Source organism: Anomaloglossus baeobatrachus, chromosome 6 (assembly GCF_048569485.1).
Source record: "Anomaloglossus baeobatrachus isolate aAnoBae1 chromosome 6, aAnoBae1.hap1, whole genome shotgun sequence".
Classification (NCBI taxonomy): domain Eukaryota; kingdom Metazoa; phylum Chordata; class Amphibia; order Anura; family Aromobatidae; genus Anomaloglossus; species Anomaloglossus baeobatrachus.
In genome coordinates this window covers 549,214,549-549,239,370 of record NC_134358.1, presented here as the reverse complement: position 1 = coordinate 549,239,370, position 24,822 = coordinate 549,214,549, and the positions used below count along the sequence as shown (strand labels likewise).

Genomic DNA, 24,822 nt, shown 5'->3' with positions numbered 1-24,822 from the left:
TGGGAAACTCCTCAGATCTCAATCCCTTTGAGAACCTGTGGTCAATCCTCAAATAACAGGAGGAGAAATAAAAACACATAAATCGGGATAATTTCCGAGCACTGATAAGGCAAGGATGGGTCATCGGTCAGGATTTGGCTCAGATGATGAGATCCAGCTGCCCCGGTGAAAGGGCAGGAGTCTGGAGACATCAAGGTCAATGCTGGAAATATGTGGTCTTTACATATATTTACCGTATTTGTCACTAAATGTATCAAATGCTGGTAATTGTACTTCAGTGACCATAGAAATATCCGATTAAAAGATCTAAAGACACAAGCAACAAAATGAGGAAACCAAAACTTGTGTCTGTCTCAAAACCTCTGTAGAATATTGCCCAAAACTTTTTAAAATATATGTTAAAATAAAATGAAGAAAACTTTCATATACAGTATATATATATATTTTTTTTTTTTTTTTGTTTCAGATGCCAAGAATAGGGGCACACAATTTAGTTGGGCTACCTTCCATCTCAGTAGGTGGAGGTGATCTCAGGATTTTCACTGTCCACAGGCACCATAATGGCAAACATCGAGGGGGGACTATGTAGCCCGAGAACCCCATTTTGATATTAGCCATGTGTCGCCCTTCCCTCTTTGTATTAGGCTATAACCTTCTGTTCTTCTCTATGTTGTTTGTGTGTAGATGAAATCCCGCGTCTTACAATAGTTTACCGTAATTAAATTTGGCTTATATTCTGTATTTTAGGAGTCTCAGCTGCCAAAGGATTACACTTCATAAAAATCTATTTTTCTCTTACGTTCTGAATTCTCTGTTTACAATCGTTCATCTTACAGCTGTGGTGCCAGACCTAGACCTCGTAAAGAAAGGCCCTGTAAGTATATACTCATATTACACGATTATTGGATATTTATTATTTATACTTATTCTTTACTGATGCTAAATTACATCCTATATTTTACTCCAGAGCTGCACTCACTATTCTGCTGGTGCAGTCACTGTGTACATACATTACATTACTGATCCTGTACTGATCCTGAGTTACCTCCTGTATTATACTCCAGAGCTGCACTCACTATTCTGCTGGTGCAGTCACTGTGTACATACATTACATTACTCATCCTGTACTGATCCTGAGTTACCTCCTGTATTATACTCCAGAGCTGCACTCACTATTATGCTGGTGGAGTCACTGTGTACATACATTACATTACTGATCCTGTACTGATCCTGAGTTACCTCCTGTATTATACTCCAGAGCTGCACTCACTATTCTGCTGGTGCAGTCACTGTGTACATACATTACATTACTCATCCTGTACTGATCCTGAGTTACCTCCTGTATTATAGTCCAGAGCTGCACTCACTATTCTGCTGGTGCAGTCACTGTGTACATACATTACATTACTGATCCTGTACTGATCCTGAGTTACCTCCTGTATTATACTCCAGAGCTGCACTCACTATTCTGCTGGTGCAGTCACTGTGTACATACATTACATTACTCATCCTGTACTGATCCTGAGTTACCTCCTGTATTATACTCCAGAGCTGCACTCACTATTCTGCTGGTGCAGTTACTGTGTACATACATTACATTACTGATCCTGTACTGATCCTGAGTTACCTCCTGTATTATACTCCAGAGCTGCACTCACTATTCTGCTGGTGCAGTCACTGTGTACATACATTACATTACTGATCCTGTACTGATCCTGAGTTACCTCCTGTATTATACTCCAGAGCTGCACTCACTATTCTGCTGGTGCAGTCACTGTGTACTAGAGATGAGCGAACCGGTCCCGGTTCGGCTCGAGGTCGGTTCGTCGAATGGAGGTCCCGTTCGAGTTCGGCTCGTCGAACGTTCGACGAACCGAACTCGAACTGCATAGGAAACAATGGCAGGCAATCACAAACACATAAAAACACCTAGAAAACACCCTCAAATGTGTCCAAAAGGTGACAAACAACTCAAACACATGGGAAAGTGACAAGGACATATACTCATGCAAAAACAAAACAGCTGGACAAGGAAAAAGAGGAGGACACACAGATATAGGCATGGCACGCCCTTCTAAAATCATGTAAAACAACGCAAGGTGACTCCAAGCGGAGTCTCCCTTTTTTTCCAAAAATTGTGCCCCACACAGACACCCACCCCTTCAGTGGCAGCACTTGTGCCCTAGTTGTACACTTCACAGCTAGATTTGCATCAAGCACATTCCAAATCCACAAGCATTTACTCTCCCCAGGATGACACAGGGGTAGTAAATTCCTTGTGGATCCATGACTTGTTCATTTTGATGAACGTCAGTCTGTCCACATTGTCACTGGACAGACGCGTGCGCTTATCTGTCAGCACACACCCAGCAGCACTGAAGACACATTCAGAGACAACGCTGGCAGCTGGACACGACAAAATCTCCAAGGCGTAACTGGATAGCTCTGGCCATTTTTCTAGATTTGAAGCCCAAAAGGAGCAAGGCTCCATTTCCAAAGTCATGGCATCGATGTTCATTTGGAGATACTCCTGTATCATCCTCTCCAGCCGTTGACTATGTGTCAGACTTGTTGTCTCTGGTGGCCTTGCAAAAGAGGGTCTAAAAAAATTATGAAAAGATTCCATATAATTGCTGTTACCAGTACCAGATACGGTGCTACTGGTACGGGTAGGCTGTTGGAGATGACGAGACCGTCCCATGTTTGGCAAGTTACAACTGGGAGATTCACTTCCTGCACCTGCACGGTTGTTTGGTGGAAAAGCCGAGCTAAGATCGAGTAACAGCTTCTGCTGATACTCCTGCATACGTGCGTCCCTTTCTATGGCTGGAATTATGTCACAAAATTTGGACTTGTACCGGGGATCTAATAGTGTGGCAAGCCAGTAGTCATCATCACTTCTAATTTTGACAATACGAGGGTCATGTTGGAGGTAGTGCAACAAGAAGGCACTCATGTGCCTTGCGCAGCTATGCGGACCAAGTCCACGCTGTGTTTGTGGCATAGAGGTGCTACCCGTTCTTTCTTCCTCTGACATCTCCCCCCAACCTCTTTCAACTGAAATTTGACCAAGATCTCCCTCATCTGCTGAGTCTTCCATGTCCATGGACAGTTCGTCCTCCATTTCTTCATGTTCTCTTGCACCTTCCTCAACATTTCGCCTGCTACCATGCGCCCTTGTTGATCCCTGTCCCCCATGGTCCCATGCCTGCTGCGTTGGTGATGATGAACGTCTGGACCTTGGTGATGTTGTTGTCCCTTGCGCATATGAATCCTCCTGTAGTTCCTCCCCTTCCTGTTGTCCCACCCCCTGACTCCGAATAGTGTTTAGCGTGTGCTCCAGCATGTAAATGACTGGAATCGTCATGCTGATAATGGCATTGTCAGAGCTAAACATATTCGTCGCCATGTCGAAACTGTGCAGAAGGGTGCATAGGTCCTTGATCTGAGACCACTCCATCAGGGTGATCTGCCCCACCTCTGCATCTCGTTGGCCCAGGCTATACGTCATGACGTATTGCACCAGGGCTCTGCGGTGCTGCCACAGTCGCTGTAACATGTGGAGAGTTGAATTCCAGCGTGTCACCACATCGCATTTCAGGCGATGAACCGGCAGGCCGAAAGACTTCTGGAGCGATGCAAGTCGCTCAGCTGCGGCGCTTGAACGGCGGAAGTGAGCAGACAGTTTTCGTGCCCTGTTCAGAAGGCCATCTAGGCCGGGATACTGTGTTAAAAATTGCTGCACGACAAGGTTCAACACGTGAGCCATACAAGGTACATGTGTCACCTTGCCCAGGCGAAGGGCCGCACCCAGGTTTGCAGCATTGTCGCACACGGCCTTACCAGGCTGCAGGTTGAGTGGAGACAACCATTTATTAAACTCGGACCGCAGAGCTGACCACAACTCCTCAGCTGTGTGACTCTTATTCCCAAGACATGTCAAGCTAAAGACCGCCTGATGCCGTTGCGCTCTGCTGCCAGCATAGTAATGAGGGGTGCGTGATTCCTTCTGCGCAGTGAGAACGCTGGTGGCCTGACCAGGCAGGCTTGGGGCGGAGGTGGAGGACCCAGATGAGGTGGAGGATGCAGAAGCAGTGGCGGAACTTGGACAGACAGAGGATTGACACACAAGTCGTGGGGACGGCAAGACTTGTGCAGCAGACCCTTCACCATCTATCACCATAGTTACCCAGTGCCCAGTCAGCGACATGTAACGTCCCTGTCCATGCTTACTGGTCCAAGTATCGGTGGTGAAATGCACCCGTTAACACACAGAGTTTCTCAAGGAAGCGGTGATGTTGTGTGCGACATGCTGGTGTAGCGCGGGCACACCTTTCTTAGAGAAGTAGTGGCGACTAGGCATCTGGTACTGGGGCACAGTGACAGACATAAGGTCTCTAAAATCCTGTGTGTCCACTAGGCGGAAAGGCAGCATTTCGGTAGCCAAGAGCTTACAGAGGGATAGAGTCAACCTCTTAGCTTTGTCATGGGTCGCAGGAAGTGGCCTTTTATTTGACCACATCTGAGGGACAGAGATCTGGCTGCTGTGTGTAGACGGTGTTGAGTAGGGTGTCCCTGGAAAAATGCAGGTTTGTGAGGAAAGTGCAGGCGGAGACATGATGTTGCCTTCATCCAACGTTGGTGCTATCGATGTCTGAGAGAGCTGTACACACTCACTTGTTTCCCCTTCCAAACCAACTGACGACCTACCAAGCAAACTGCCTGTTGCGGTTACAGTGGTGGAAGTTGTGCGTGGAAAAACAGGTGTGACAGCTGTCCCCACAGTCCTAGAAGATGAAGAGCGCGCGAATGCACTGGAAGGGGCAGGCGGTGGATGGTTCGCTCCGCTAGGCCGCATTGCAGCACAGTGAGCTTCCCACCGGGACCTATGATATTTATTCATGTGACGATTCATGGAAGAAGTTGTCAAACTGCTGAGGTTTTGACCTCTACTAAGAGAATCATGACAAAGTTTACAGATCACATAATTTGGGCGATCTTTTTCTATGTCAAAAAAGGACCAGGCTAGGCAAGGCTTAGAGGCCATGCGACCTGTTGATCCACCCCGAATAATGCTCATAGGCAGAGTGGTGGCTGAGGATGCAGTTGTAGACGTGCTACCAGTGCTCCGACTCTGTCCAGGAAGGCGCAATCGTCGTCGGTTGCATCCTCCTCCACCGCCTCTGTTGACCTCCTCGAGTGCCTGACTGGGGGTTGACAGTAGGTGGGATCTAGAACTTCATCATCAATTGTTGTGTTTGCACTCCCCTCCCCCTCAGACCGAGCCTCTTCTTGCCCTGACCGAATATTTAAGTTGTCATCCCAATCGGGTATCTGCGTCTCATCTTCATCAGTATGTTCCTCATTGTCTATAACCACAGGTGTTACAGTTTGTGACAAAGGGTCAACATTATGCTCAGAAACTTGGTCCTCACGGCCTGAATCAGAGTCACAAAGGTTCTGGGCATCACTGCAGACCATTTCCTGTTCTGTACTCACTGTAGCTTGGGAGCAGACCTCTGATTCCCAGGCTATAGTGTGACTGAACAGCTCTGCAGACTCAGCCATCTCAGTTCCACCATACTTGGCAGGGCTGATGGAGACTTCAGAGCTGGGAGAAAGCAAGTTTGATTGGGATGACAACTCTGAGGACTGGTGTTTTTTGGATGCGGTACTTGAAGTGGCTGAGAGGGCACTTGTTGGACCACTTGAGATCCATTCAAGCATTTTCCTTTTTTGGCCATCATCTACCTTTGTTCCTGTTGTTCGTGTCCGTAAAAAAGGGAGCACATCGGATTGTCCACGGTAAGTAGTAGACATCTTACCTTTGCTGGTAGATGGTCTATCTTCAACAGATGATAATGGAGCTTTGCCACCTTCCCCACGGACAAACCCTTTTTTTCCTTTTCCACCACGCCTCTTCCCCTTTCCACCAGCATCTGTCATTTTGCCACTCATGTTGATTGCGACAAGATTGTGCACTGAAAATGTGGTAGTAAAAATTGAGAGGTGATGTAGATTGCAGCGGTGGTCTAGCTTTATTAACAGCAGAATAATAAAGAATAAATATCCCTGACAATGCAACTACGGCCCTTAAACTGGCAGCAGTGTTTGCTAGTATAATGGCTTAGTTATAATGAGTTGGAGTGTGCAATGCAGGCAGACGTGCTGCAAATATCTTTGCACTAGTGGGACTATAGCAAAGTCCAATAGCCACATATAGGATGCCACTAGGTACACTGAGTGTTTGCTAGTATAATGGCTTAGTTATAATGAGTTTGAGTGTGCAATGCAGGTAGAGGTGCTGCAAATGTCTTTGCACTAGTGGGACTATAGCAAAGTCCAATAGCCACGTTTAGGATGCCACTAGGTACACTGAGTGTTTGCTAGTATAATGGCTTAGTTATAATGAGTTGGAGTGTGCAATGCAGGCAGAGGTGCTGCAAATGTCTTTGCACTAGTGGGACTATAGCAAAGTCCAATAGCCACGTTTAGGATGCCACTAGGTACACTGAGTGTTTGCTAGTATAATGGCTTAGTTATAATGAGTTGGAGTGTGCAATGCAGGCAGAGGTGCTGCAAATGTCTTTGCACTAGTGTGACTAGACAACAGTCCAATAGCCACGTTTAGGATGCCACTAGGTACACTGAGTGTTTGCTAGTATAATGGCTTAGTTATAATGAGTTGGAGTGTGCAATGCAGGCAGAGGTGCTGCAAATGTCTTTGCACTAGTGGGACTATAGCAAAGTCCAATAGCCACGTTTAGGATGCCACTAGGTACACTGAGTGTTTGCTAGTATAATGGCTTAGTTATAATGAGTTGGAGTGTGCAATGCAGGCAGAGGTGCTGCAAATGTCTTTGCACTAGTGTGACTAGACAACAGTCCAATAGCCACGTTTAGGATGCCACTAGGTACACTGAGTGTTTGCTAGTATAATGGCTTAGTTATAATGAGTTGGAGTGTGCAGAGGACAAGAGGGTACAGTGCCAGGATTGTGGGGCTCTGGGTAGAGGAATGGAAGCCTGCCTTTCTATTCCCTCCTAATGGGGAAATGCAGCGACGAAATCCCTGACCTTTGCTACACAGACGCTGTCGCTGTTTTCAGGACCTGTCACCTTAACTCTGACCCTGCCGGTACGAGCCCTTAAAAGGACTGATAGATAGTGCTATCCCTATGCTGTCCAGCGTATCCAATATCGGCGATAGGACTCAGGAGGACGGAGCTGCGCCAGTGATGTCTGACACCAAGGACGCAGAAGAGATAATGGCGTGCTGGAGGAAAATGTCCGGTTTTATAATGCAGGGACATGTGACATGCAGATCCTATCACACATGCCGTTACTTCTCTGGCTAAACGTCCACTTAGCTGTGTGTGTGTCTGGGATTGGCTGACATGCTGGCCCGCCCCAGTACACGCGCGCGCTTAGGGAAGGAAGACAAGGAAAAAAAAAAAAATGGCGATCGCCATTATACAAACAGGAGTGATCTGAAGGCGCTGTTCACGCACACTATACACTGAAATGTCATAATAGTGTGAGTCACAGAGTGACTTACACTATTACAGCGGAAAGTCAGCTAGGAATTAGCTGTTTTTTTGCTGCTAGAACCGTTCTCGAACATTTCTAGAACTATCGAGCTTTAGCAAAAAGCTCGAGTTCTAGTTCGATCTAGAACAGGCCCCAAAATCACTCGAGCCTAGAACTGGAGAACCTCGAACCGCGAACCACGCTCAACTCTACTGTGTACATACATTACATCCTGAGTTACCTGAGTCTTGTAACATTATAATATATTATTGTAATATTATAAGAGATCCTCTGAAGGATTTGCTGTTCTCTTTCCCATCAGTTTGCTTGCTGTCTGTTCGGAATGTTTTCTGATGCTTTGCGTTGTAATCATTGGCTTCTTGTACTCGGCGCTTCCATAGCATGAAGCCTTAGGTCTAGTTAAGCTGACTAAGAGATGCCTTTAAAGCATACTGGTTGTTTCAGAGTAAGCCGGTCTGTGTGTGTACATTAAAAATAACACTATTTCTAGCCTTTATATGACTTATATTCTGCATGTTTCCCTAGCTTTCTCCTCTGCCTTCTCTGTCTCTACTCTGAGCTGGTGGGTGGAAAGTCACCGCTTTGATGTCTCCCATACACAGCAGACACAGAAATAGTTTCCTAGTGTTTAAGGTTGAAGGTACAGTTAGGTCCATCGAGCTCATCCCATGACCTAATCTAACATGTTGATCCAGAGGAAGCAAAAAACTCCCATTAAAGGGAAAAAATTCCTTCCCAACTCCACATACGGCAATCAGACTAGTTCCCTGTCTGAACGCCCCATCACAGAATGTAGTGCACATAACCAGTAATATTATATTTTTCAAGAAAGGCATCCAGCCCTCTCCTAAATTTTAGTAGTGAATCAACCATTACAGCATTATGTGGCAGAGAGTTCCATAGTAGCACTGCTCTTACCGTAAAGAATCTGCATCTGTGATTATGATTAAACCTTCTTTTCTCTAACCATAATGGATGCCCCCTTGTCCCTGTTGCAGGTCTAAATGTATAACGATCATTAGCGAGAGCTCTGTACTGTCCCTTCATATATTGGAACATTGTAATAAGATCACCCCCAAGCCTTCCTTTTTCTCAAGCCATTCCTTTAATAACCTTGGTTGTCCTTCTCTGCACCCGCTCTAGTTCAGCCATGTCCTTCTTATACACCGGTGACCAGTATTGTACACAGTATTCTAAGTGTGGTCACACTAGTGACTTGTGTATAGGGGTAAAACTATGTTCTCATGAGCATATATGACTCTTTTAATGCATCCCATTATCTTATTAGCCTTGGCAGCAGCTTCCTGACACTAGTCAGTAAAATTGAGTTTGCTGTCCACCCATACACCCAAGTCTTTTTCAGTGACAGTTTTACCCAGTGTTTTATGATTGAGTAAATAGTTATACATTTTATTTCCTCTGCCCAAAGTGCATGACCTTACATTTATACACATTAAACTTCAATTGCCATTTCTCAGCCCCAGCCCCTGGCCTACACAAATCCCTCTGCATTTCCTCTGTATTAATTACCTTGCATAGTTTAGTATCATCTGCAAATATTGAAATTCTATTCTCAATGCCCCTTACATAGTCATTAATAAATATGTTAAAAAGAAGAGGGCCCAATACTGATCCCTGTGTTAACAGTGACCCAGTCCGAGTGTGTTCCATTAATAACCACCCTTTGTTTCCTATCACTGAGCTAGTTCTATTCCTTCACCCCTTTTTCTTTGTAGCGCATGTTGAATCACCCACATTTTACAAGCCAGGTTGCCAACCTGAATTTTTCTTTTTCTGGACATCTTATCCAAAAATTCTGGACAGACAACCTATTTTTACAAACATATTGAAAAGCTGTAATAAACAATACAATGTATGGACATAACTGATATGAATAATTACCTGCTTCTATAGTGATATATAAAATAATGATCACTACAATCACAGACCCATAAATGCTTCTTCATTCGAAAAACAATGAGATTTTTAGAGACTCGTACAGGATTTTTTATTTAGCTGTCAACCTGGATGACAAAGCTGGATTGACATAGAAATAGTTAAAATCGATGTAAACTCATTTTTTTACAGTGCTTATAAATTGCACACAGAATTTTTTTCTCATGGTTTCCATATGGAGATACTCAACCTCTAGAGGCTGCTGTAAAGGCTGCATTAAAAGTATAGAATTATTGCTTTGGGGAAAAATATGTGTTCATATAGCAAAAGCAAGGACACATACAAACAGAAATGAATGCTGTACTGTGCCGTATATGTTTTACGGTCACAACTTCTCCGCGGGGGTTAAAAATTAAACAGAAATAACCCATATTTGTTGTAACCAGTAATCCATGACCGGAAATGTGATTGATGTAAGTCATTGTTCCGTTACTTGAACATCCTCCGAGGCATTAAATACATTTTGAAATCTCTTGATGGAAGGAGTTGGGTTCCAGGTGCATCCAATCGAGAACCCATAATGCCGCCCCCATGGTCCACGTATAGGCGCAGTGTATACGATCTGCACCCCTCATCCTGCAACGTCAAGATGGAAAATTTAGATTTAATCTATTGGTCACGGTGTTAAGAAAAGTCATTATAGTCTCTGTACAGTTTTAGGAAGAAGAAAGGATAAGAATAAAAATTCACGCCACGTAAAAAAAAAAAACGTATCACGTTCCCCCGAATGTATATTATAAGTGTGGGCTCTGGCGGATCTATACATTTTTATCAGAGTAGAACAAATTACATTGCAGTGATTCTGACTTTTCTCATTATTGCACTCAATGAAGTAGATAATTAACAATATATAAATAAATGATGGGAAAAGAGCACAGGACCAGGTAAGACTCTACTGAACAATTGTATGTAATATGGCCAAACTGTGCCACAGTGAAGCACTATGGGCCCGATTTATTGATTTATACTGAAGTCACTTTTTTTTGCCTTATCGTATTGTCATGGACGTGACTAACAGGGTTAAACCAGATGCCAAACACCCCCAGTAGGTGTCACTACACACAGGGTATACAGGGGTCATGATACAACGGAGGTCCCTGGCGCTAGGGAGAGGGGAGCGGGGTCACCACCTGCACTCACTTGCCATTAAATCCTGCACTCTCTGACGTCCCTATACAGTTTTTTTTTACCCCATTGCCGACCACATTTCTAAGCCCTCATTTGCCCTAAACTCACCCTGGCTAGTGAACAGGCAGACGAGATCACTAGTCTCTACAATATAGAAACAAAAGGGTAGGAAAACAGGGGAAATAGCCAAAAAAAATGGAAAACACTCACAGGCAGCTTCAGTGCAGAAAACACCACAGATGCACACAACACAACAAAGTTCTTCCAAAGCGGATCACATAGAAATGAGGAATCAGGAAATAGGATGCATAGAAACACTAATCATAGAAAATACTTAAAAATAGAACAAGTCTAAATCAGACAAGCCATTATGGAGAATGTCAGGAGAAAGGTATGCTAGAAAATGAGGTTAAAGACATTACAGCACCTATAGTGCTCATAGAATGCTGATGCAGGGAAACCGCCCATTAACAAAAGTGAGGATATCATTTTATAGAGTGAGAATCAGGACAGTTCTTGGACTTACCATAATACACCGGCAGCAAGATGATACTTTTGTACATATTTTGTGCAAGAAGACAAGTGCTATAGAGACCCATCTTCTAAAGAGGTGGTCTGTGAACAATAGATAGCCGGTATATGTTATCTATCAGCAGGATTCACTTCCATGCACAATGCTTCTCTGTATTGATGTATTGGAGATTTATCTGACACGGCTTCGGGCCAAGCAGGAGGCATCTTCACTCTCATCTTATTTCTTCACATAGTCTCGATCGGTGAACTGAGAAACTTTCCGTATTTCTTTTTTCCGACATTGTTGTGTGATTGACGGACAACTCAATCTCTTTGCGAACCAAAATGACACCTGCAATACACTTGGTCACACACTGTCTCCTGGCAATTTCCTTCCTTGCGGATGAGGAACACCTCTAACTCAAGTGACAGGTACAAACGTTAAGCTATCACCCTTTAACTGCCAAATACCAACTGCCTAAAGTAAACCTAAAGATGTGCCAAGCTCAAGGGTGGGTTATCATTGAGATATATATATCTATATATATATATATATATATATATATATATATATATATATATATATATATATATATATATATATATATATATATATATAAAATTTATCGTACTAGTATGATAAAATGAGTATTTCTGACACATGAAGTAATTGCATATCTCTAGAATCTGCCCAAGGTTACGATGTACCATGGTTACCAACACGTACCAGGATCCATGTCCTTTCCTGTTGGCTATCTTGTAAGGAGCCATGTCCTTTCCTGTTGGCTATCTTGTAAGGAGCCATGTCCTTTCCTGTTGGCTATCTTGTAAGGAGCCATGTCCTTTCCTGTTGGCTATCTTGTAAGGAGCCATGTCCTTTCCTGTTGGCTATCTTGTAAGGAGCCATGTCCTTTCCTGTTGGCTATCTTGTAAGGAGCCATGTCCTTTCCTGTTGGCTATCTTGTAAGGAGCCATGTCCTTTCCTGTTGGCTATCTTGTAAGGAGCCATGTCCTTTCCTGTTGGCTATCTTGTAAGGAGCCATGTCCTTTCCTGTTGGCTATCTTGTAAGGAGCCATGTCCTTTCCTGTTGGCTATCTTGTAAGGAGCCATGTCCTTTCCTGTTGGCTATCTTGTAAGGAGCCATGTCCTTTCCTGTTGGCTATCTTGTAAGGAGCCATGTCCTTTCCTGTTGGCTATCTTGTAAGGAGCCATGTCCTTTCCTGTTGGCTATCTTGTAAGGAGCCATGTCCTTTCCTGTTGGCTATCTTGTAAGGAGCCATGTCCTTTCCTGTTGGCTATCTTGTAAGGAGCCATGTCCTTTCCTGTTGGCTATCTTGTAAGGAGCCATGTCCTTTCCTGTTGGCTATCTTGTAAGGAGCCATGTCCTTTCCTGTTGGCTATCTTGTAAGGAGCCATGTCCTTTCCTGTTGGCTATCTTGTAAGGAGCCATGTCCTTTCCTGTTGGCTATCTTGTAAGGAGCCATGTCCTTTCCTGTTGGCTATCTTGTAAGGAGCCATGTCCTTTCCTGTTGGCTATCTTGTAAGGAGCCATGTCCTTTCCTGTTGGCTATCTTGTAAGGAGCCATGTCCTTTCCTGTTGGCTATCTTGTAAGGAGCCATGTCCTTTCCTGTTGGCTATCTTGTAAGGAGCCATGTCCTTTCCTGTTGGCTATCTTGTAAGGAGCCATGTCCTTTCCTGTTGGCTATCTTGTAAGGAGCCATGTCCTTTCCTGTTGGCTATCTTGTAAGGAGCCATGTCCTTTCCTGTTGGCTATCTTGTAAGGAGCCATGTCCTTTCCTGTTGGCTATCTTGTAAGGAGCCATGTCCTTTCCTGTTGGCTATCTTGTAAGGAGCCATGTCCTTTCCTGTTGGCTATCTTGTAAGGAGCCATGTCCTTTCCTGTTGGCTATCTTGTAAGGAGCCATGTCCTTTCCTGTTGGCTATCTTGTAAGGAGCCATGTCCTTTCCTGTTGGCTATCTTGTAAGGAGCCATGTCCTTTCCTGTTGGCTATCTTGTAAGGAGCCATGTCCTTTCCTGTTGGCTATCTTGTAAGGAGCCATGTCCTTTCCTGTTGGCTATCTTGTAAGGAGCCATGTCCTTTCCTGTTGGCTATCTTGTAAGGAGCCATGTCCTTTCCTGTTCGCTATTTTCTAAGGATCCATGTTCTTTCCTAATGGCTATCTTTAAAACATCCATGTACTTTCCTATTGCCTATCTTCAAGGGATCCTTGTTCATCCCATTTGGTTGTTCATGTGGCTTAGTAAACAGTGGCACAGATCCACTACCTCATGATTGGTTGGGATCACAGGAGTCATACGCTGACCAATTGGGCAATAATGGAATATCCTACCAATGTGTTGATGCCTTTTGCAACTTTTGTATAGATGATTCAGATATACCGTATGTGTTTACCTCCACTACCAGTATGATGCAACCAAAGGGTAAAGAAGTCGACGTAGCCTTGAAATTCTGTCCTGTTCTTTTAGAATTGTCTCTTTATTGCCCATCATATACCAGAATGGATCATAAAATCCTAAGCGCTCTCCGGTCTATTCCTTCCGCACGTAATCTGAGAATGTTACAATATTATTAGCACTGGTTTATGAGTCATTCTAGTCAAACTACAGTTTTATGGAGCACAACTGTGCCCATTCTAGGGAATACAGAACAAGGACGGCACGTAAAGCGCAACTCCGGAAAACAGGTAATAAACCCAATGATAAGTCATTAGACGGTAATATAGGAAATTAAATTTGTGCAAGATTACAAGGAAATGTAGAACAGAAGATCACAATACTGACAATAGGACATTAGCGTAGATCATCCCCTCGCTCTCTGTACAGTGACCTCTGCACATTTCACAGAGCATGCCCACAAAACTGTCTCACAGAACTCAGCTCTTTTAATAAAACATTAAAAAAAAAAAACTATGGTAATACATTATTTTCGTTCAATCTCTGTTGTTGTTTTTTTTAAAGGGTTTTCCACTTCTAAATTAAATTAAAAAAAACTATAAAAAAAATAAAATTTCCCCCAAAATAACATGTTAATGTGAGCAAACCCATATGTTCCTCATCTAAAACTGCCCACTTTCCCTATATGCCTTTATGGTTACTCTTCTGGCAGGGATTAACATTTGATTAGTGGCCATAGAGGTCAACAAAGCAGATTGGAAGCCCTCCAGCCACTTCCATAATGATTGGGCAGAGCGCTTCCTGATCATTGAGAGAACTTTGCAGCTTTTCATAGCTGTACATTTCTCTTTCTGGGACATAGTAATCTGTATGATACCAGACCATGCATATTCCCATTCTTGAAAACCCCATAAATGCTCTTCTACAATTTGATGCCCCCATGAATACTTAAGTGTCATGGTGGAATATGGGGAGTTGTGTATAATTTTGTGTAGGTTCGTATTTTATGCGTGGTGCTCTGTCCATTCTGTGTATATTATCCTGTTTGCAGGGTAATCACCCCCTGCTGGGCTTTTGTCCCTAGGTGTGGGGTAAGGGTGCCTGGAATCCACCACACTCTCTGCTTAACAAGAGATTATTCAGTCTGGCTGGAAAGGGCAAGAGACAAGCAGGAAGATTGATCCTCTGGGGGAGAAGCTACGCCTACAGGCAGTAACCCAGAGAGCCGTGAGAAACCCCAATTTCCCTGGAAAAGGACTGCTGGATAATTGTGACTGATCCCCGGGACATTTATCCCATTACTGGACTACTTTACCCTCTGTGTGGTGGATTATATTAAGGACTTTCTAATTTGCTTGGAATAAATGTTTTTTTGGATTGTTCCATTATCTCTCGCTCTGTTGATTGTGTGATACTGGAGAAGGACCCCGTGAGACTATGATTCTATTGACGAGTTTAGTTTGATTCTTGAAATTCCATAACTGGTATTTTTTTTAAAAGTGGTTGTTCAGGTTTAAAAAACATGGCTACTTTTTCCAAAAACGACTCCACTTTCTGTCCTCATGTTGTTTGCGGTATCGTAGCCCAATTAACTTTGTCACACTGGTGACTATGATGTGACTGGATAAGGATCTCTAAGCTGGCCCTCAAACTAGGTAGGACCCTGAGCTGACCCTCAACCCAGAGGTACGCTTGATGGTAGTGAGGTCTGGGCCCCCAGCGTGTTTCTATCTCCTGTCCAAGACCCTAATGTAACACCCTCCATGAAAAAAATAAAAAAACTTTACTATGGTAATACATTATTTTTGTTCAATCTCTGTTGTTGTTGTTTTTATATTTTTTTTAAAGGGCTTTCCACTTCTAAATTAAATTAAAAAAAGCTATAAAAAATAATAAAATTACCCCCAAAAAAACATGTTAATGTTACCAAACCCATGTGTGCCACATCTAAAATTGGCCACTATCACTATTCCTATATGCCTTTACGGTTAGTCTTCTGTCTGGGAATGACATTTGATTAGTGGCCGTAGAGGTGAACAAAGCAGGTGGGAAGCCCTCCGACCGCTTCCATAATGATTGGACTTGTGACTATGATGTGACTGGATGGTGACCCCTGAGCTGGCCCCTCAGACTAGGTAGGACCCTGAACTGACTCCTAACTCAGAGTTACACTCTATGGTAGTGGTAGTAAGGTCTGGACCCCCAGCGTGTCCCTATTTCCTGTCCAAGACACCCTCCACAACCACCAACCAAGGGTTGGGCCAGGACAATAGTCACAAAACACCACTGACAAACAACACAGATTGGGGGACAACAAAACTCATGCACCCCAAAAACAAACACCAGGGTGACTACAAGAAGGTGTTCAGGAGGTAAATAAGGTAAGGGACAGGTAACTAAACAGGGTACATCCTCACCAAACAACTGAAGACAACAGCAGCAGCGGCGGCGGCGGCATCAAATACCTTCTTCCCTGTCAAGACCAAGCTCCAGAATGAATACTGAATAACAGTCAGTCTCTACTGCGAGTAGAGGGTATTTATCCAGGTTGGGAGTGGTCATCAGCGGAAACACCTGAGCAGGGGTAATGAGATTTCTTCTAGCAAGAAAAGAGACTCGGAGGCCGAGCCTTTCAAAGGGAGAAGACCGTAACTAACTTCTATACAGCTATACCAGACACAACCTGAGGACAGGTGTGGTGCTGTTTGCAGAAGAAAGCAGCCAAGTAATTCTGGATCAGCCTTGTGAGCGAAGCTAAAATTTTCTTACTACAGGCACTACTAAGTTGTACAATATTATTTAGTTCCATTTGCTGGTCTCTCTGTCCTAGGAGAAAAGTTGGCTTCACAGGGCCCGAATTTTGACGAGTTCATGTCTGTCATCAATACTGGAAATAAATAAAGGGAAATTCTTCACATTCCTCGCCTGTATCTTGGCTGTGTTATATGGAGACGTATCTAAGTCAAAAACGACATCAAGAAAAGTCTCGGGGGCTATCTGCTCCTGTTACTTGCTGCTGCCCTCTGTTGCTCTAGTGGCAAGTTAGTTTTAATAGGGCCAAAAACCCTTAGATTATAAGCTTTTTTTTCTTTTGGATCATCTTATAGTAAGGGTAGGTAAAACACAACCACTTGGATCACACACCTTAATACCATAGTATAATTATAATGCTGTATACAATATTAAGGGAGAAAAAGGAAGCTATGCATAATGGGGAAGACTCAATATGTGATAAAATGCAAAGCCATACATAATAAAGGAGGACACTGTATGTAATAAAAGAAGCTATACATAATAAAGTAGACCACTGTATGTAATAAAAGAAGCTATACATAATAAAGTAGACCACTGTATGCAATAAAAGACAAAGTTGTCCATAATAAAACAGGACACTGTATGTAATAAAAGAAGAAGCTATACATAATAAAGTAAGCCACTGTATCTGTATGTAATAAAGACAAAGTTGTCCATAATAAGGGAGGACACTGTATGTAATAAAAGAAGAAGCTACATATAATAAAGTAGGCCGCTGTATGCAATAAAAGACAAAATCGTCCATAATAAGAGAGGACACTATTATGTATAGCTTCTTCTTTTATTACATAGTGTCCTCCCTTATTATGGACAACTTTGTCTTTTATTGCATAGAGTGGCCTACTTTATTATATGTAGCTTCTTCTTTTATTACATACAGTGTCCTCCCTTATTATGGACAACTTTGTCTTTGTCTTTTATTACATACAATGGCCTACTTTATTATGTATAGCTTCTTCTTTTATTACATACAAGGTATGTATGTAATAAAAGACAAAGACAAAGTTGTCCATTATAAGGGAGGACACTATGTAATAAAAGAAGAAGCTATACATATTAAAGTAGTCCACTGTATGTAATAAAAGACAAAGTTGTCCAAGATAAGGGAGGACACTGTATGTAATAAGAAGAAGCTATAATAAAGTAGGCCACTGTATGTAATAAAAGACAAAGTTGTCCATAGTAAGGGAGCACACTATTATGTATAGCTTCTACTTTTATTACATACAGTGTCCTCCCTTATTATGGAAAACTTTGTCTTTTATTGCATACAGTGGCCTACTTTATTATATGTAGCTTCTTCTATTACATACAGTGTCCTCCCTTATTATGGACAACTTTGTCTTTGTCTTTTATTACATACAGTGGCCTACTTTATTATGTATAGCTTCTTTTTTTATTACATAAAAAGTATGCCACTGTATGTAATAAAAGACAAAGTTGTCCATAATAAGGGAGGACGCTGTATGTAATAAAAGACAAAGACAAAGTTGTCCATAATAAGGGAGGACACTGTATGTAATAAGAAGAAGCTATAATAAAGTAGGCCACTGTATGTAATAAAAGACAAAGTTATCCATAATAAGGGAGGACATGGTATGTAATAAAAGAAGAAGCTATATATAATAAAGTAGGCCACTGTATGGAATAAAAGATAAAGTTGTCCATAATAAGGGAGGACATTGTATGTAAGAAAATATTCCACTAAATACAATAAGGGAGGACACTGTATGTAATAAGAGATAACACTATTAATAATAAGGGAGGCTACTGAGTTATAAAACATTACGTTCTACATACTAAAGGAAGATACAGTATATAATAAAGGACAACACTATGAATGCTAATGGAGGACACTGTAAGTAATAAAGGATGATGCTCAGCTCCCAGCTTACTCTGCCATTTTTCTTCTGAATGACTCCACTCTTCTTCTAAATAAATATGGAATAATTTTTAGCAGCAGAGGTTAGGCGAGTACAGCAAGATGGCTTTGGCTCTACCTTCCAGTCATCTGACATTATTAGTGATACCATTTTTTTCTATACACCTTTTGATTTTTTTTTTAACCTTTTTGGCAAGTTTATTTACATTTTTTTAAATGCCATTAATCATATGGGGTTATGCTATCGTTTTATAGCTTTGGTCGTTACGTATGCGGCAATAACAAACGTGTACTTATTTGTTTCTGTTAGTTTGTACATAAAATAGGATTTTTAGTGGCAACATTTTTTGTTATACTTTATTTAGATTTTTTTTTACATTTTTACATTTTTTTTCTCTTATTTGGCCTCATTTAGTAACATTATCTTATAATTAGCACCATATAGTAATTCTGGTCAACATGTTGGAGTAATGTTCCTGATCCTGGTCTCCATCTTGTAGTTATGTCCCACTATTGTAATTATATCCCCAGCCTGGTCCCATCTTGTAGAAATGCCCCCATCCTATAGTAATGTCCCCAACCTGGTCCCATCTTGTAGTAATGTTCCACATCCTGGTCTTCATCTTGTAGTAATATCCACCATCCTGGTCTTCATATTGCAGTAAAATCCCCATCCTGGTGCTCATGTTATAGTAATGTCACCATCCTGTAGTAATGTCCCCTATTCTGGTCCCCATATTGCAGTAAAATCCCCATCCTGGTCCTCATCTTATAGCAATGTCACCATCCTGTAGTAATGTCCCCTATCCTGGTCCCCATATTGCAGTAATGTACCCCATCCTGGTCCTCATCTTATAGCAATGTCACCATCCTGTAGTAATGTCCCCTATCCTGGTCCCCATATTGCAGTAATGTACCCCATCCTGGTCCCCATCTTGTAGTAATGTCCATCATCTTGGTCCCCATATTGCAGTAATGTTCCCCATCATTGCTTTTGTTTCCATAATGCAGAAATGTCCCCAACCTAATCACCATCTTGTAGCAATGCACACATCCCATAGTAGTGTCTGATCCTGGTCTCCATATTGCAGTCATGTCCTCCATCCTGGTTCCCATATTGCAGTAATGTCCTCATCCTGGTCCACATCTTGTAGTAATGTCCCCATCTTGGTGTCCATATTGCTGTAATGCCCCCCATCTGTGTCCTTATATTGTAGTAATTCCCCTATGCTGGTCCCCATTTTGAATAATATCCTCCACCCTGGTCCCCATATTGCAGTAATGTCTTCATCCTGGTTCCCATACTGTAGTAATGTCCCCATCCTCATCACCGTCTTGTAGTAATGTGCCTATCCTGATCTTCACGTTGCAGTAATGTCCCCATACTTTTCCCCATATTGCAGTAATGTCCCCCATCCTTATCCCCATATTGCAGTAATGTCTCCCATTCTGATCTTCATATTGTAGTTATGTCCTCATCCTGGTCCCCATCTTGTAGTAACATCCCTATCTTGGTTCCCATTTTACAGTAATGTCCCTCATCCTGGTCCCCATACTGCAGTGATGTCCCCCATCCTGGTCCCCATATTGTAGTAATGTCCCCATCCTGGTCCCCATATTGCAGTAATGTCCTTATCCTGGTTCCCATATTGCAGAGATGTCCACCATCCTGGTTCCCATATTGCAGTAATGTCACCGTCCTTTAATAATGGCCCCATCCTGATCCTAATATTGTAATAATTTCATCATCCTGGTCCCCATATTACAGTAATTTCCCCCAGCCTGGTTAATACTGTATATAGGAGGCTACGTGGGGTTCATAAATTATATGTAGGAGGTTATATGAGGGCTCATACTGAGAGCTCAAAATGTATATAGGAGGCTATATGGGGACTCATGCTGTATTTAGGAGGCTGTGTGGGGACTTTATATAGAGGGGCAATGTTGGAGCTCACATTGTGTATAAGGGGCTATGTGGGGGCTCATACTGACTAAGGGTCTGTGTGTAGACTCCCACTGTATATAGGGGGTTTTGTGGAGGCTCATATTTTATGTTGGCGGCTGTGAGGGGGTTTATACTGTATATAGGGGGCTCTGTGTGGGCTCATACTATGTATAGGGGGATGTCAGCATACTCAGTTCTGCTCAATATTAAGTGATACAATTAATATTATAATAATATTGAGCAGAATTAATTTCAGCCTATTGGTTTGGCCTCCGCACCAGTCACCGTCTCTCATGAATCTCACTAAATCATCTATAACGAACAATGTTGTGTACTGAGGAAATCCTCCAGCCCTGATATAAAAGCTGTTATAGTATCTGCCATTACTACCTCTTGTGGTCGGCATTCCACAGTCTGACTGCTCTAACTGTAAAGAACCCTTTCCTATTTAGCTGCTGGAATCGCTTTTCTTCCACTCGCAGTGAGTGCCCCCTGGTCCTTAGTATTGTCTTTGGAAGGAATAAGTCATGTGCCAGTCCTTTATATTGACCACACATGTATTTTTACATATAATGGAGATCTCCTCTGAGACTAAACAAGCCCAATTTTTCCACCTCTCATCATACGGGAGGCCTCCATTACTCATCATATGGGCGGCCTCCATTACTCATCATACGGGCGGCCTCCATTACTCATCATACGGGCGGCCTCCATTACTCATCATACGGGCGCCTCCATTACTCATCATACGGGCGGCCTCCATTACTCATCATACGGGCGCCTCCATTACTCATCATATGGGCTGCCTCCATTACTCATCATATGGGCGGCCTCCATTACTCATCATACGGGAGGCCTCCATTACTCATCATACGGGCGGCCTCCATTACTCATCATACGGGCGGCCTCCATTACTCATCATATGGGCGGCCTCCATTACTCATCATACGGGAGGCCTCCATTACTCATCATACGGGCGGCCTCCATTACTCATCATACGGGCGGCCTCCATTACTCATCATACAGGCGGCCTCCATTACTCATCATACAGGCGGCCTCCATTACTCATCATACGGGCGCCTCCATTCCTTGTAATAATCTACAGTAGATGCTGCCTTTATACTGCCTCTAACATCTGAACTTGGTACAGCCGTTTTAAGGACTTTTATATCTTTTGCCAAAATTAAATATTCCCTAACAGCATTTTCTCTATTTCTATATTTTTGTCCTCTGAACAGGGCCCATCTGGTAATAATAATTCGGATCCTTTATATGATAATATGGCTGCTGCGGCAGCGGCTTCGGTGATTATTCTTCCATCCACATCCAATTAGCTTTTGATACGTCTCTGGCTTTACTATTGATTTCCTAATTATTTCCCATATTTAGCGTCTGCGTTGGTGATAAACACAATAGGGCCGCGGTGGATACTGTCAGCTCGAGAGCGACCGATACCATGGCAGATCATAAACCGCCTTTCCCCGATGTCTTACACACTGCAATTTACGCTAAAAAGAGAAAAGGGAAAGGGAAAATGATAGCTGAGAGTTGTGACTACCGAAAACACAGAATAAAATATTTTGGAATTTATTTCTGGATTTTTGCGAACCCCACCGATCCTAAATCCAGGCTTCCAAACTGTGTCACTGCTCCATTCATTCTCTATGGAATTGCTGGAGATAATCAAGTAGAACTCTCACTTTTTCCCATCGTAAATGTTATACACCCCTCTCGGGTGCGGGCTTCATTCTCTTCACTCCAGTCTGCTAAACCTTCTTGTGTTCCACATTGTGCTGTGCAGGGCCGGCTCCAGGTTTTTGTGGGCCCTGGGCGGAAGAGTCCCGGTGGGCCCCATCCACACGCAGACACACACATACGTACACATACATATTTAAAGACAAACTCACAAAAATACGTATAGAACTGACATATCTATACAGTCATATACACTGACATACATAGATACACATCATACATGCATACAGACACACACAACACAACTCTGCTAGATACATACATACAGACACACAGCTCTGCTGGATACATACACGCATAGCTCTGCTACATACATACACGCATAGCTCTGCTACATACATACACGCATAGCTCTGCTACATACATACACGCATAGCTCTGCTACATACATACACGCATAGCTCTGCTACATACATACACGCATAGCTCTGCTACATACGTACACGCATAGCTCTGCTACATACATATACGCATAGCTCTGCTACATACATACACGCATAGCTCTGCTACATACACGCATAGCTCTGCTGCTACATACACGCATAGCTCTGCTGCATACATACACACATAGCTCTGCTACATACATAGCTCTGCTACATACATACATACACACATAGCTCTGCTACATACATATACGCATAGCTCTGCTACATACATACACGCATAGCTCTGCTACATACACGCATAGCTCTGCTGCTACATACACGCATAGCTCTGCTGCATACATACACACATAGCTCTGCTACATACATAGCTCTGCTACATACATACATACACACATAGCTCTGCTACATACATATACGCATAGCTCTGCTACATACATATACGCATAGCTCTGCTACATACGTACACACATAGCTCTGCTACATACACGCATAGCTCTGCTACATACACGCATAGCTCTGCTGCATACATACACACATAGCTCTGCTACATACATAGCTCTGCTACATACATACATACACACATAGCTCTGCTACATACATACATGAATCTGCTACATACATACACACATAGCTCTGCTACATACAGACACACATAGCTCTGCTGCATACATACAGACATAGCTCTGCTACATACATACACGCATAGCTCTGCTACATACATACACGCATAGCTCTGCTACATACATACACGCATAGCTCTGCTACATACGTACACGCATAGCTCTGCTACATACATATACGCATAGCTCTGCTACATACGTACACGCATAGCTCTGCTACATACACGCATAGCTCTGCTGCTACATACACGCATAGCTCTGCTGCATACATACACACATAGCTCTGCTACATACATAGCTCTGCTACATACATACACACATAGCTCTGCTACATACATACACACATAGCTCTGCTACATACATATACGCATAGCTCTGCTACATACATATACGCATAGCTCTGCTACATACATATACGCATAGCTCTGCTACATACGTACACACATAGCTCTGCTACATACGTACACACATAGCTCTGCTACATACATATACGCATAGCTCTGCTACATACGTACACGCATAGCTCTGCTACATACACGCATAGCTCTGCTGCTACATACACGCATAGCTCTGCTGCATACATAGCTCTGCTACATACATACATACACACATAGCTCTGCTACATACATACACGCATAGCTCTGCTACATACATAGCTCTGCTACATACATACATACACACATAGCTCTGCTACATACATACACGCATAGCTCTGCTACATACATACACGCATAGCTCTGCTACATACATACACGCATAGCTCTGCTACATACGTACACGCATAGCTCTGCTACATACATATACGCATAGCTCTGCTACATACGTACACGCATAGCTCTGCTACATACACGCATAGCTCTGCTGCTACATACACGCATAGCTCTGCTGCATACATACACACATAGCTCTGCTACATACATAGCTCTGCTACATACATACATACACACATAGCTCTGCTACATACATATACGCATAGCTCTGCTACATACATATACGCATAGCTCTGCTACATACGTACACACATAGCTCTGCTACATACACGCATAGCTCTGCTACATACACGCATAGCTCTGCTGCATACATACACACATAGCTCTGCTACATACATAGCTCTGCTACATACATACATACACACATAGATCTGCTACATACATACATGAATCTGCTACATACATACACACATAGCTCTGCTACATACAGACACACATAGCTCTGCTGCATACATACAGACATACACGTGGCTCTGAGGGCCCCACACACAGCTCCAGGGGCCAGCACATACAGCACCGGGGGGGGGCAGGGCATACACCTAAGGGGGGAGAAGCCCATACAGCTCACCAGGGCCCATAAATTGGGGGGCGGGGAGGGCACATACCGCTCAGGTCACGGTGAAGAGGGGGCCCACACAGCGCCGGAGAGGGGGCCCACACAGCGCCGGAGAGGGGGCCCACAGCGCCGGAGAGAAGAGCTGGGCTGGAGGTCGCTGGCTGGCACTGCAACTCCTTCATCTGTGGGACTGAGCAGGCCGGTCGGTAGCTCCGCCCACAGATGAAGTTCAAACCAGGAAGTCTGCGCGCCTTAAAGGGACGGCGCTGCAGATTCCTGCCGAGGACTGCGGTCCCCGGAACTCGGCCCGGGGGCAGCAGAACTAAGGCGAGGGGGCCCCGGCCAGGGGGCAGCAGAACTAAGGCGAGGGGGCCCCGGCCAAGGGGCACCAGAACTGACGAGGCAGAGTGGGCCCCCCCGGCTCTCCAGGGCCCCGGCATTTGCCCGGGTATGCCGCGTCCTGACGCCGGCCCTGGTGCTGTGCAAGTAGCCTGGCCTGGCATGCTCCCATGTAATCAAATTCCTTGGC

General features: G+C 43.4%; 1 protein-coding gene across 1 annotated transcript in view; it reads left to right on the top strand.

The window, feature by feature from the left end:
- CALCR (calcitonin receptor) overlaps positions 1–24,822 on the top strand; it is a 314,575-nt gene that overhangs the window by 252,253 nt on the left and 37,500 nt on the right. Inside the window, exon 7 of the mRNA XM_075315660.1 lies at positions 748–874. Within this exon, the coding sequence (XP_075171775.1) occupies positions 748–874 (127 nt within the window). The remainder of the gene's footprint in view (positions 1–747; positions 875–24,822) is intronic.